This window comes from Chroicocephalus ridibundus, chromosome Z, assembly GCF_963924245.1.
Source record: "Chroicocephalus ridibundus chromosome Z, bChrRid1.1, whole genome shotgun sequence".
NCBI lineage: Eukaryota > Metazoa > Chordata > Aves > Charadriiformes > Laridae > Chroicocephalus > Chroicocephalus ridibundus.
The window spans coordinates 52,479,303-52,493,327 of NC_086316.1; the positions used below are offsets into that span (position 1 = coordinate 52,479,303).

Genomic DNA, 14,025 nt, shown 5'->3' on the forward strand with positions numbered 1-14,025 from the left:
CAGGTTCTGCTCCTGTCTGAAGGGCTCCTGCAAATTGAACTTGGTGATCGCAACTCATTTCAAGTTTGTCCATTGGGCAAGCATCTAGGGCTGTGTTAATGATGGTCAAGAACTGAATAGGCACAGACACTAGTCAGTCTTGGAACCACAAAAGTGGTTGCCTGATAACAGATCCCGGAGATGCATGGGTAGGATTTACTGCTGCGCTCTTTCCCTGAGCAGGTAGATGGGTTTCTTTTACAGACCTGTCTCTTTAATACTTATCATATGGACTAAATTCATGTGAAGCTTTTTAATTGATTGAAGGTAAATCATTAGGAAAGTAAACCAGTGTAAAGCAATATAAATAACTGGATCAGAGAAAGGGAGAAATGCGTTTTATTTTGAAGTTACGGTTCATCCTGAGGACCAGTTTTTAAATAGAAATGCAAAGCTGAGTTACACATTTGTGTACAGGATTTTGGAAGTGTGTTTGGAAATGAAACCTGAAGTTCTCCAATCTACATGCAGTTGTTAAATATCAGTAGGTAGTAACCATAACTATATGCATTTTTTTCTGTGCTCAGGTGACTGCTTGAAAAAGGATGTCCTGGATTTTCCTGGGGAAATTTTCGTAAAATTAATGTGCCATTAGGCAACCTACTTTTCTTCTCCATGTTATCAAGATATTGACTGGGCACCCAAAAAAAGTCACTTGGTTCATTTATCTTAAAAGTGACTAAAGCTATGTGATCTTTTTTCTAATTGTATGTTATGTGGGAGAAATGGCAGGATTTTTTTCATCATTATTCTTCTTCCAGCATGGGAGATTGTGTAGTGGAGACCACATCCTGAAAATTGGTGATACAGACCTAGCTGGAATGAGCAGTGAACAGGTGGCACAAGTTCTGAGGCAATGTGGAAATCGAGTGAAACTGGTAATTGCAAGAGGTCCTATTGAGGAGCCACCTCCACCATCAGTCCCGCCAGGTACACCAGTACCAACCTCCACACCAGAGAAACAGGTAAGCAACAGTGAATATCTTAACTCATGGCAAACTTTTATTTCAAACTTCCTTTTCTTTTAATTGCTGTTGGAATGTCTTTCATGCTTACGGTCTCAAAAGCCGGGATTTTCTTTCTTTTTTCTTTCCCCGTAGCGGTGACTGTGAGAATTTAAATGACATCAATCCACAATGCCAGGAGCTATATGCTTGAACCCTTCAAGGCTTAAGACTTCCATGAGTGTGATGTGAATAATGTCTGTTTCTGGGTTGCTTGTGGTTGTGCAGTAATACGTTGGGAACAACTGAAGCCATGCAGTGTTTTCTTCAGACATAGCAAGCTGGCTCTGTAGCATTTCTCTGTCCACCTGTCCTTTTCCTTTACAGGAACATTTCTTATTTCCATATCATTGCAGCCATCCATCAGACAGTTCCTCCCTGTGCCAACCAGCACACAGATGCTGCTTCTTTCCTACATCACCTGGCATTGCTCATTTGCTAGACATCTTCCAAAAAAAATGCAGCCAGCTGCTACCCTTATTCCCCTGCTGATGATTGTGCTCTGTGGCGTTTCTCCTCTACAACTGTCAGCCACTAAAAAAATGCTGTAAATATTATCATGTTCTGTCAGCTCAAAACCTCTACAAAATAGCTCATTTGCATGTTTGCAGCAAAGCCTGGTTTCATGGGAGCCAGGAAGAGTAGTGTTTTGTTACATATACTTATGACCAGATACATTTAAATGTGAGCATGGGGAATAAGTGAATGAGAGAGAAAACGGTGGTTGTTTTTGAGCCTACAACTAGATAGAAATTATGTCTTAGAAAAATTTTTTTGTTTTACTTTTTCCTGTTGATTTTCTAGAAATTTTCTCCCCAGTTACAAACTACATTTCAGGTAGGTCACGCTGGAAGAAAAAAAGCCTTAACAATTTTGTCATGATGACCATTATTTTGCCTCTGTCCACTGTAGTGGAATCTATGGAAAACAAACATATATTCATCCCCTGTTTTGTGGCTATAAGGAAAAGAAAATTAATCTTGACATAGAGTCTTCTGAACATCTAAGAGGAGAGACAGTCTTTTGTGTCTTTACATTACTCAGAGGCATGAAAACCTGGCTATATTTTAGATAAAGGCATCAACATTTAGCCCAAATATTATTTATCTGAAAAGCAGCAGTCTCAAAAGAGAAGCTGAATTTGGTCATTTCATCTGTGTATAATTCTTCAGTATTTGCCTTTCTGAGATTATATGATGCAATGTGAAAGGCTGTATCTGCAGCTGCAGAATGTAGAGGATTTCTAGTATCCAGGAAACAGCTGAAAGACACCAAGTGGCAAAATTTGACTTTTTTTGCCACCTTCCTCTCCATTTCCATCCTTTTCAATACCTCATTCCTGGTTTATCTCTCCGGGCAGGAGACAGGCTGTTTTTAAACTGCTTGCACAAAGTCTGCTCTTGGAAGGAGCACCCAGTTAATGGTGCTGCAAGCCTCATTAATTCAGGTCCGGAGTGAAGATGATGATGTAAACATTTTGGTTTGTCTCTTTCTTCCTGGCAAATACAGGATGGGTGAAGACTTTATGATGCTCTTAAAGCTGTTAGTGAGAGCAGAATGGCTTTCCAAAGTGGACACTTCTTATCATGTTCCCTGTAGGTGTCTATCCTGTGAAAACTGATGAGGTTATAGAAATTGGAGCAGTTTTTTAGTGGCATTACCTGTGGCTAAAGTAACCCTGCATTATCAAGCAGAGAGGTAGTTAAAGCAGTAGAAATTTATTTTTCTTGTGTTTGATTGTAGTTTTGGGTGGAGTTGTTCAGATAAAGAACTGAAGTCAGATTCTCTTTTGGCAAGTAGCATCATTGCTCCCCTGAAGTCCTGGCACATGCATACTCATCTAGTCAAACTGGGTTTAGTTAGTATCTGCCTCGTTGCCGCATTGGCACTTCAAAAAATATTAGCTGCTATTTGTCATGCAGAAGAGACAGAATAAAATAGGATCTTGATAGACTTGTACTGTATGAATTCCCATTTTAAATACATGCATAAATATTGATGTCCATGTAAATACAATGAAATTGAAGCCTTGTATATGTAATCATATAGTGATATATATCAGCTATGGAAGTGGCTAGTAACTATCTATTTTAAACAGCTGAAAGATGAAAAATAAAAAAAAAACCCTTTTTTAAAAGTTGAAATTAAGTTTTATAAGTTGATTTTTTTAAATACAAAACCAATATTGTTGACATGGGATTTTAATATTTATTGTACGTTCATCATCAATAAATAGATGAATTCATTACCCCCAAAATTCTTTGTTATTGAAATTCACAGGATTGTAGTAGATATTAGCGGAGATTGTCATTATTTAACTAGCTGGAAGCATAATCACTACTTTCTAAAACAGAATTTTTAAGTCTTTCGAAACCAAGAAACATAATTGCCTCACTAGTAATAGCTTTTATTATGTTTTAAACTTGGCATGCATAGGAAAAAAATAGCTATAGTTATTAAACAACCAGAATACAGAATATAATTCTGATTTTTTTTTTCTTCTTTTTAATAACATAGCAGTATAAAGCTGGTTCTGAGGAGGTTCCAGAAGGGCAGCAAACTACATATTCTAACATTTAAGCATGGTTTGTGTAATTTACTCTACAAGAGGTTCATTGTTCAATTTGTAAAATTTTCAGCAGTCATTTTAGTCATCAAATAATGATTTTATAGGTTAGAGGGTAATATCCTAGGGACAGTGGGGTGGGGAGGACATGACCTGCATTGCCTCACAGTGAGGAATGTTACCTATGTCTACTTTCTCTGCTGAACACCAAGTAAGAGCAGAAGCAAAGTTGGTATTTTCTTTTTTACATTTGTGTCTAATTTTACTTGTTAATGACATCAAAGAATGTGGTGACTCTTTAAAGAAAAAAAAGCTTCCTTTCTAATCACTCTTTTCTTATTAGGCAGTTGCTTCTGTTGATAGCTGTGAAGATGGGGAAAAATTTAATGTTGAACTCACTAAAAACAACCAGGGATTAGGAATAACTATTGCTGGTTACATTGGAGACAAAACATCAGGTAATGATTGATTCATGCAGTTTACTGTACAATCTGTTGCATACTATGGTGTATGTGCATCAAAGACGTAATTTTAGTTTTCGTATAGCATCTCTAAAAACCTTGAGCATCTAAAATATTTTTACAGTTTGTAAAGAAAAAGCAATTGTTTCCTTTTGTGAGAAGGACATTCAGATTACAAACAGTTTTATTATAAAATCCAAACTCAGCATTTCTTAATCAGTTTTTATATTCACTCTTGGCTAAAGCTTGTGCTTATGTGTTTTTGCAAAACAGTTCTAAAATAGATTGAGCCATTTCTGTTAGAACTTGCTGGGCTTTTTAAATTACATTTTCATTTTTAAAAGGCTCTTACAAGATAATACATTGATATTCTGAGTAGTTTTAGGAGGTGGTGTTGTTATTTTTTAAACAGTGTGTGTAGTACTGCTGGGAGATCAAGAATTCCTTAGTGACTTCTGGATATAATAAATGTTTGTTGACCTCTGGGCTGTTGCAGCCAGTAAGTAACTTAATTTAAATAAATGCAGCTGTGTTCATGTACAGTTGTGTATTTTTACTTTACAATTTCAACTACAGTTTTCAGAAAAACGATCCAGAACTTTGTTAGGCCTCCCGAGGAGAAACTTGGCAAATGCAGTACTGCTGGGAAGGGACAGTTGTTGAATGTGCTGTAATTTCTCAAAGAGCTGTTCATTTTACTTTTACCCATGTATTTATTGTTAGAAAAATGTATGGATAGATATATCCCACATTATTGGCAGTTTATAGACATAATTTGTTGGGTTTGAGAAGCTGGGCTAAACTTCAACAATCTGTTCCATAGGACAGCATGGTCACAGTTTGTGCAAGTCCACTCTTTAGCAACTTCCAGATGAATCTTTAAAAGGCAAATTAAATTGTAGAACATGTGATAGATCTGATACTCCAATGCTAAACCAGTTAAAATATGCTGTCACCAATCTTCAATTTTAAGTTATTCTGCTGCATGTAGCTGCATTAGAAAATATTCTTTCCTTAGGAACTAATTGAGCATCTTACTAAATTTTGTGACTTAACACTTAGTTAAAGAACAACTTTGCTGTCAGAGAAGCAGCAATAAAACTACTGGACAAGACCTGCGGCTGAATCTTTCATGAATGACAAATAGCAACTCGTCATGTTACCATATAGCTGTTACAGGATATAAAAACGTTTGGAAGTTAGTAAGACCAGCCATTTAATTATTCACAAAACTGGGAAAAGCAACTAATGAAGAAGAACCAGAAAAGAATTGTCAGTGTTGTGATTTAAATATATTTGTAGTCTTACTCTTTGTAAGATTAATGTAGTCATTAGAGCAAAACATAGATTTTAGCCCTCCTTCCTGCTAACTTCTGTTGTATTGAGGCCCAGTAAATGATGAGTTTCAGGTCTGCAAAAGCACTGGGATGTCTTGACAGCTGTTAAAACCCATTCTGTAGTGGACTATCTTCCCATCAAACATACAGAGTTGGAATATTTGTTGAGAGAAAGTAGATTCTGTTAAGATTTCTGATACAGGCCTGTACAGACCCTCAGACCTCATTTCATGCCAGTTTCTGCTAATAGTTTTCTCAATTTCATGTATACTATGCAAAATGTGCATGTAGGAACTCCAGAGATTTTCATTTTACTGAGCTGTTGAAGTTTTTCAAATTCCAGTGTGTTTTTCCTGAAATAGATTTCTTTTTGTAAAATGTCCTTTTGGTAGGCGTATTTTATATATATATGATTTTTCCTTCTGATTCAAAATCAGTAACTGTCTAAAATGCTTCTCTTTTGGGGTTTGGATTCTTTTTTCCTCTTGAATGTGTTGTTTTGTTTTTTTTTTTTAATTGGATCAAATACTTACTTACAGCTGTAGTTAAAAAGCTGGTTCAAATGTAGGTTGTAGTCCCGATTGCGTGTAATTTTCTGCATTTGGTTATCAAAGCATGTATTTTCCTGAGCAGTTTTTAAATACATAGAAAAACCGTAACTTACCAAGTTAGTGTACTCAAACTGAATTTTCTGTCCTGCAGTTTTAAATCTGACCAAGAGTCAGAGATACCTTTATTTGTCAATGTTGCTTTCAACATCTAGATTAAAATAAGTTAGAATGTTTCTTCTTTTGCAGCTAGAATTGGGACTTTGGCATTGTAAGATTTTGAATGAAGTCTGGTCCAATGCAAGCTGACATTAATCAGGCTCATCCTTTAGGAAAATAATAATACATGTGTTTTGCTTAAAGCATATACTTTCTTGACGATTCTTTCCTTGTCTTAAAGAGATTGTGTTTTCTTTCTTTTTCTCCCTTTCGCTTTTGGCATTAGTTGGAGATGGTTGCATTATTTAAATTGTTTCTTAATAAATTAGTTAATTTAATTTTCTCTGCTTCTTCACCCCAGAACCTTCTGGTATCTTTGTGAAAAGCATTACAAAAGGCAGTGCTGTTGAACAGGATGGCAGAATCCATGTGGGAGATCAAATTATAATTGTAAGTAAACACGGAAAGAAATGAGATTGCTTGTCTGCAAAACTCTATTTCAAGTTTTAAAAATATGCTCATACAGTACTTTCTTAAAACATCTAGCATTGGCGTTTAAACGGTGAGTCCTTTTTTTGACCAAGTATTTGATCACATTATCTTTCTGATTATGTTACCTGTGTGTAACTTGTAGTTAAGAAAGTCTGTGTTGTGTATTTATATCTTATCAGTAGGAGCTTTGAGACTGGTTAGAAAAGGCAAAGTTTCAAAGTTTGATTCAAGTTAAGCGGCTGTTTTCAAAATTATTTTTAAAAGTATATCATTAAAGTTTTAGATGCTCAGAGAATCAAGAAAATAGTTTCATGCATAGAATGTTAGTTGTGTGGTGAAAATCAGGTCATGAAAGCAGGAACCACATTTTTTTGGCTGTCATAGATCTGTCCTTGCGTTTGTGGGAAGGCAGCACTAAGAACAAGTTATGGTCTTTCTCCAAGTGCAAATATGCCTGCATGCTTGTATGTGCAAGTATATACGGTTTTTATAGTGATTTAAATGCTGAGTACAAATGGCTAAAATCGATTAGTGCAAAGTTTGATTTCTTCTACTGCAGATGCAGAAGAAGAAAAAGATTTGAGTGACCTCAGACAAAAGAATAATAACCACTTTTTAAATATGGTTTGCTTAAGTGTGGAGGAAAAATGGAATAACCCCAGCTCTTTTTTAAATTCTTTATATTTAGAAGAGCAAGAGAGTTTGAAGAATTTCGGAGAAGGGCAACAAAAGATTAAGTATCCAGGGGGAGTCATTCTTCATGCAGGAGGAAGTAAAATAATGGAATGTGTGTGTTGTATAGAGTGAAACAACTACAGGAGTCAAGGAATATGTTATTGTTAAAGTAGTTCAGAAATTAAAGGCACTGAGGGGTGAGATAGACATAGGTAAGATAGAGTTTGCAGGAAGAAGGAGAATAAAAAGTGGTGATGGGATGAAATTGAGCAATGCCAAAGTCCTGAGTTTCAGAAAAAAAACCCTGAGTTAATGAGGTAATGGGGTAGTTTCAAATAGAAGAGACCAAAATCTTGCTCTTTAAAATATTAAAATGATGGACCAGAGATAACATCTGCCTGTCTGGGACAGTGTTTGATAGGGAAGCTGGACTTCCCAGTGTTCTGTAGTAGGCTTCACTGTGTCTGAGGTTGCTTGGCCTCAGAATGGCTGCCCTCTGTAGTTCTTCCTGCTGCAGTGGATGGATGTGTCTCTCCTCACCCTCCCCTTCCCATCTGTCCCGGCCATGGCTGTGTTGATCTGTTCACTCAGTATTTTATCCTCAGAGGTGGGGGTGGCTGAAGCAGTCGAGCAGGAAGGCTGCACAATGTGCCCTGTGCAGCACATGCTGTTTCCTCTCCCACCTTGCAGAGCAGATCTGTCTGGACTCACTGTGGTGGGCACCCAATGCACTTCTCCCCACTTCTTGTGGTAGGTTGTTACCTAGCTGTGGGGTACTCAGTGAAAGGGCTTAGTGTATCCAATGTCGCTAAGTCATCCAGGTTTTTGTTCTTTGTCCCTCTGCTTGCTTTGTGCTCAGGCTAACAGATGCTGAGAGCTCACCATATTATTTTGCCCTGGACATCTTTTTTCTTTTTTTTTTTTTCCCTGGGTAGTGTCTTGTGGGCTGAAAAGCTGCTTAATCTTGCAGGTGGATGGAACCAATCTTCAGGGTTTTACTAACCAGCAAGCAGTTGATGTTTTGCGGCACACAGGACAGACGGTTCGGCTCACTTTGATCAGAAGAGGGTTTAAGCAGGAAAATCATATTCAGCCCCAGGAGGACTTCAGTGCTGCTGTTGAAAAGGACTTACTGTTCCAAACAATGGATAGTAGCACAGCCAAAGGTAATTAAAACTGGCTTTGCTTTAGAGTTGGCTTGAAACATTTTTCTTCTCAAATGCAAACTGAAAATAAAATGCGCTGGATTTATTCTGGGTAGGTATTACTGATAGCAGAGCTGTTGTACATGAGGGGAGAATTTCGTTTACTATGGTTTGATTAATCTTTTAGACACAATGGCATTATTTGCTCCATTTTCAAAGTGAGTGTTTAAAGCTCTGTACTGCATTGCGCTTCTTGCTTCAAGACTTTGATCCTGCAAATCTTCAGATGGTAAGAAGGCAGTGAATGTTTTATTCGTGCTCAACAGTGAGGGCTGCATTCAAGAGCAAGCAAAGAGATACCCTCCACAATGAGCAAAAGCAAGTCTTAGTTCCTTTCACTCTTGCATGTCAGTGTCACAAGCTCAAGGTATGAGAGGAGTGACCTATATCTGGAGGTTATTAATCTGACAGGGCATTAACTGTATACATGTACAAAGTTCAGAAGCCAATGAACAATATTAATTTTGCTGCTCATGAGTTGAGATTAGTGGAAGTTTAATCTTATACTGTGCACATCTTGAGGTATATGTGCCAAATCTTGAAAGTTGTTGTGTTTGAACAGAATATCTGCACAGAGGATGCGTGCACAAACAGATTTTTTCAGCTGCTTGTGTTATAGGTTGATGGTGTCTCACATTGCCTCATGGACTGAGGCATAATCCCTACCTAGCACAAGATTTTGAAAGACACAGTAGTATGTTATCTGTATGGCATCCTCTCATTCCCACCTTTAGCAAAAATTACAGAGGAAATACTTAGAAAGTGCTGTTTCTCCAGTTTAGAGGTGTTGAAGGTACAGCTGACAGCCAGCAACATACCTAACAGAACTCTGTGGTAGGATAGGCTTTCTGCAAGTGAAAAGTCTGTTAGGTATGTTAAGTCTGTAGCATTTTCCTCTTCAGTGTCAGGTTCCTGAATTGCACAGAGGAAAGAAGAGGAATTTAAAAAAAAGCGGAAAAAAACCAAGTAATACAAGAGTAATAAAAAATGTTGTATGTTTTCCAGTAAATTTTCTTTCAATCATAGAGATGCAGCTACTGGTAGTTGTGCTTTTTTTTTTTTTCTTGTTTCATTGAAAAATTTATTGGAGAAGGCAAAGCATTAATAGAAGACAAAATATCTTTAAAATATGGCATTTCTTCTGGGCTCCTCATGCCAGATTCCGTTTGCCAAATATCGATCTTCTGAAGCTCGGTGGAAGAGAGAGTTGGTGCTCTGAGGCATGCCTGTGAGCTTGATGAATATTACAACACATAAAATAGCTGAAAAGGCATCATCTTCTTTTTCCAGATAACAGTGAAACAGAACACGGATCTCCATCGCTGCCATGCAGTGCCAGTGTGGTAAATATTGGAGAGGACATAAAACAACAGGAAACAGGTTCTCAACATTTAATATTTTATTCTGTGAAAATGCACTTGGGTGTGCTTACACAAAGATCAGGTGTTTTGTGTGTCTTTCCATTTCCTGCGTGCTGTGTAGCTAAGGTACAGCTAGAAAGTGAAAGTAATCATGCACGTAAGCATGTACTCTTGAGTGCTTGAGTGTATTATGTGTCAAAGATGTCACATGAAGCAGTCTGCTTTTGCTACATGCTTAGCCCTCTTTTTAGTCTACTTTTGTATTTCTGTTCTTTTTAGTCTAGTTGTGTATTAAACGTTTTCCCTTCTCATTCCCTAGCATGCCTTATCTTCCAAACTGCCTGCAACTGCCCAGTGGCAGTTCTGGGACTTCTGCCTCTTCTGATAAACTTCCTTTTCACTAATTTCTGTGCTTGCATTAATTTCAGTCTGTGTTCTCTGATAATGTTTGAAATTCATTCAGTTCTGCTGCACTGATACACTCTGACTTTTCCCATACTCTTTGTGGAAATTCTTATTATCTAACAGATATTTTCCTTTCCCTCTTGAGGTGCTAGAGCACTGTGCTGCGTTTCAGAAGTCCTATGTGATGATATATTTTCCAGGTTGAGACAGCAGTTGATGTGTTTTCTAACACTTTTCTGCTCCCAGAGCTAGAGGGGAACTGAAAAAAATCACCCATATGAGTTCTGTGATGTGTAACTTTTCATAACTCTTGCTTTCCATTATTCTGAATAGCTGAAGAATTTCCTTTTAACACCTTTCCTTCAGATACTGCAGGGTCTCTGCTTTGAGGAAAGTATTGTCATATTTGAATGCCACACAATACCTGGCTTTATTTTTAGTAATGTTTCTGAGCAATGACTAGATGTAAAACGCTGTCTGAGACTGTTAGTCACTTTAAATTCTTACTAAAAGTCAGTGGAATTGGGGACTTAATTTTGTAATGAAGATAATTCTAGTCTTTGTCTGGGGTGAGCATTCATATCTGAAGAGTTTATTTTCATACTTAGTTGCTGTGCTTGTAGTCACAGCACAGTCCATAGACTTTGAATGTGTAGGCTCCTGTTAAATCTGCTGTGTTTGCTGGCTGTTGTATCTAAATACTGATTTTTATTGTTTCCTGCCCTATAATCTGAACAGGGTGAATGAGGGGAAAATAAGCAGGAGGAAAGTATTTCTCTGTTTTTTAGCCTGTAGATAAAGTTCCAGTCAAGTTTAAAACTTGGTGCAGTTTGCTGCCTAGCCTGTCACTGTATTTTTCGCAGCATCATTACTTTTCTCCCCTCTTTCCCTTCCAATTTTATTGCTGCTCTTTAGCTATTAGAATTATTTCTCGTTGTGTGTGTGCATGTATGTGAATCTAACAACAAAAAAAAAAAAAAAGCTAGGACTTCTCTCACTGCCCTCTAGGGCCCACAGTTTAAAAAAAAAAAATCTTTACAGTTGTGCTCATAGTTTTGAAAGTACAAAATCTCCAGATTGTGTTTGGAAACTTTCTTTGGACACTTTCTATAAAATGCAGGGTCTGTCCAAAAGGATCAGTATGCAGTATCATATACGTAAGTATTTCAGCCATCCTCCTGAATCAATCTGATCAGCCCACATACAGCCAGGTTTAACAAATGCCCAGGGCACGCATGTAACTTTTTCATTGGCTTTGTGCCCATTATCTTGTAAAGTTGCATTAAATTCACCCAACGCTGAGGCTAGTTTAAGTATGTGTCCTTTCTTCTCAGCCGTGCACACCAAACTTCAAACTTCATGTCTTTCAAAATACACAGTTAGTTTTGCGAGGGTTGGATCTAATACTATTTTGGAAGTTTTTCCTCTGATAAACTAGAGCTTAGTGAGGCAAAACTTGCAAGTTTTTAGTCATATTTGGAAGAGTTCTGTCACCATGGAAATGATTATGTAGTCTTGCATGGTCCGTATACTTTTATCAGTTACAGGAAAAGACAGGATGTTTTAGTTTTTGTCACAGTAATCTCAGACATAACTTTTAGATTTCCAGCTGACTACTACAGAAGAAGCAGCTATGAAGGCAAAGTGGCAGAGGATTATGGGCTCGAATTATGAAATAGTGGTAGGTAAAATTTGATGACTATTATTAAATGTCCACCTGTTATGTTGCTGTCATATAGATGGAAATAAATTTGTATTGTATTTGTTCCTTTATTTATAAAAATCATACATATGCTCCTTGATCTGTTGAGATGATTTTATTTTGTTTATACATTTTTAATATAGATATGTATTTTTCTGTATTGATTTTCGCAAAATAATCACAGGCTTCTTAGGTTGCTGTGCCTATGAGTATTGTTTCACATATTTCATAGCTTCAAGAGGATAAATGTGTATTAGAGAAAAAATAATATTTAAGGTGAACTTCAAAGCTCCCTTCATCAGCCAGAATTTGAAGTTAGTTCTCGAAACGACCTATCCATTCTGCGTACTGAATGAGTTGTTTGAAGTAATGATCTAAATAATGCATAGGACATTTACTGTAGATACAGTTGAAAAGCAGTATCTGAGTTTAGGACTTTATTTCAAAATTACATGCCACAGGTGTAGTCTCTGCAGAGGTATGTAGATATATTGTTGTCATATACAGGTCACACTTGTTTATGTTGAAGTGGTATGTGATCAAAGTTTCAGTTTTTACCTGACTGTTCCCATTACACATGGCAATATTCCTGGTTTCTCACTTCTGGAATATTCACCTCACTGTATGTAAATTGAAATGGAAGTAACAGGTATGGCTATAAATACGTCAAAAGTAAACATTTGTTGATCTTATTTTAGGTGGCTGTAGTTAACAAATTTAGCGAAAGCAGTGGACTAGGGATAAGCCTTGAAGCTACAGTGGGACATCATTTCATCAGATCTATCTTACCAGAGGGGCCAGTTGGACGAAGTGGGAAGCTGTTCAGTGGAGATGAACTGCTGGAAGTAAGAAAAAAATACTACTGTATCCTAGTCTGCATTCAGTAAGATTTTTGAGCATTGACTAGCTTCTCACAGGTTACGACTTTGGGAATGTAGCATATCTAACTGCATACCAGCTGTAACCAGAAGTGCTTGAGCAGTCAATTCATATGTACTTAGGCATATTTATGCGAATGCACATGCCTATGTGCATTTTTCAGCTGGTAACTGAATTTCAGATACAGTTCAAGGTCACCAAAAAAGAATACCTAGCAAAAGCACTTAGATTTAATAAGGGTATCCTTACACGGTGAAGGGACTAAACACCTGTTTACTTTTCTAAATGATTTTTGTAGAATTAAAATGTGAATTTGGTTCACATGAATGCAAGAAACATGAAGTGACAGAGTATGTGGTGTTTGTAGTGTGGTGTCATGCAATTTATGAGACAGTCCATTCAGTTGGAAGCTTACCTTGGTGCTGATTCTGAGCACCAAACCGAGTAGAAATTAGGGGTTAACAGTGTCCATTATCGTGGTTTTTTTGTGTGTTTGTTGGTTTGTTTGTATGTTTTTAAATGAGGTGATTAGTGAATTGTTTTTTTTAAAACCCATTTTTGTTCATTGTAATTCTAAATACTGTGTGTACTTCTGAACAGTGTGTATTCTTTATTTATTGAGGTGAATGAGATCTCTTTGCTTGGAGAAAATCACAAGGATGTGGTCAATATCTTGAAAGAACTGCCTATTAAGGTGACAATGGTGTGCTGTCGTCCGGTAGCTCCCCCTATCACTCACCCAGAAGTACTGGAGAGTCTAAGTCTATCTGAGGTTCAGCTCACAGAAAAGGTATTTTGTCTTTAAAAAAATCACTGAGAAAATTACCGTTTCTTTGAGAAAAAAACATGTAAAGTTCTTGTACGAGATTAGAAATAAGTTTTAATATTTTAGGACTTGAACTACATAAATAGAAAAAGGCAGATTATGTTCATCAACCATACTTTAGGCCACCAGAAGAAGTCAATCCTGGTAGGTCATGGGCAAAAATATTCTGGGATAGAGAGCTATCTAGCCAAGTACTTAACTTCTGTGCTGCAGGTGCTCTATGGGGGTATGGCAAACTGAACCGTGTGTTCTTTAGAATCTGAATATATTTAATCTGTTTTTGAGCTTCGCTTCCTGGGTTTGTGTTGTGCAGAACTGTGTGTGCATTCACTGGCGGACACACTTCTGTCACTCATACCTGCAAAG

The 14,025-nt window shown here is 37.2% G+C and overlaps 1 protein-coding gene across 29 annotated transcripts in view; it reads left to right on the plus strand.

Moving 5' to 3' along the window:
• The window catches only part of MPDZ (multiple PDZ domain crumbs cell polarity complex component), a 98,648-nt gene that overhangs the window by 23,808 nt on the left and 60,815 nt on the right, over positions 1-14,025 (plus strand). For all 29 annotated transcript variants that reach the window (XM_063321459.1, XM_063321458.1, XM_063321473.1 and 26 more), the window contains 8 exons: positions 801-1,004; positions 3,953-4,067; positions 6,476-6,564; positions 8,252-8,447; positions 9,777-9,866; positions 11,854-11,933; positions 12,653-12,799; positions 13,456-13,623. In XM_063321459.1, coding sequence (XP_063177529.1) covers positions 801-1,004; positions 3,953-4,067; positions 6,476-6,564; positions 8,252-8,447; positions 9,777-9,866; positions 11,854-11,933; positions 12,653-12,799; positions 13,456-13,623 — 1,089 coding nt within the window. The remainder of the gene's footprint in view (positions 1-800; positions 1,005-3,952; positions 4,068-6,475; positions 6,565-8,251; positions 8,448-9,776; positions 9,867-11,853; positions 11,934-12,652; positions 12,800-13,455; positions 13,624-14,025) is intronic.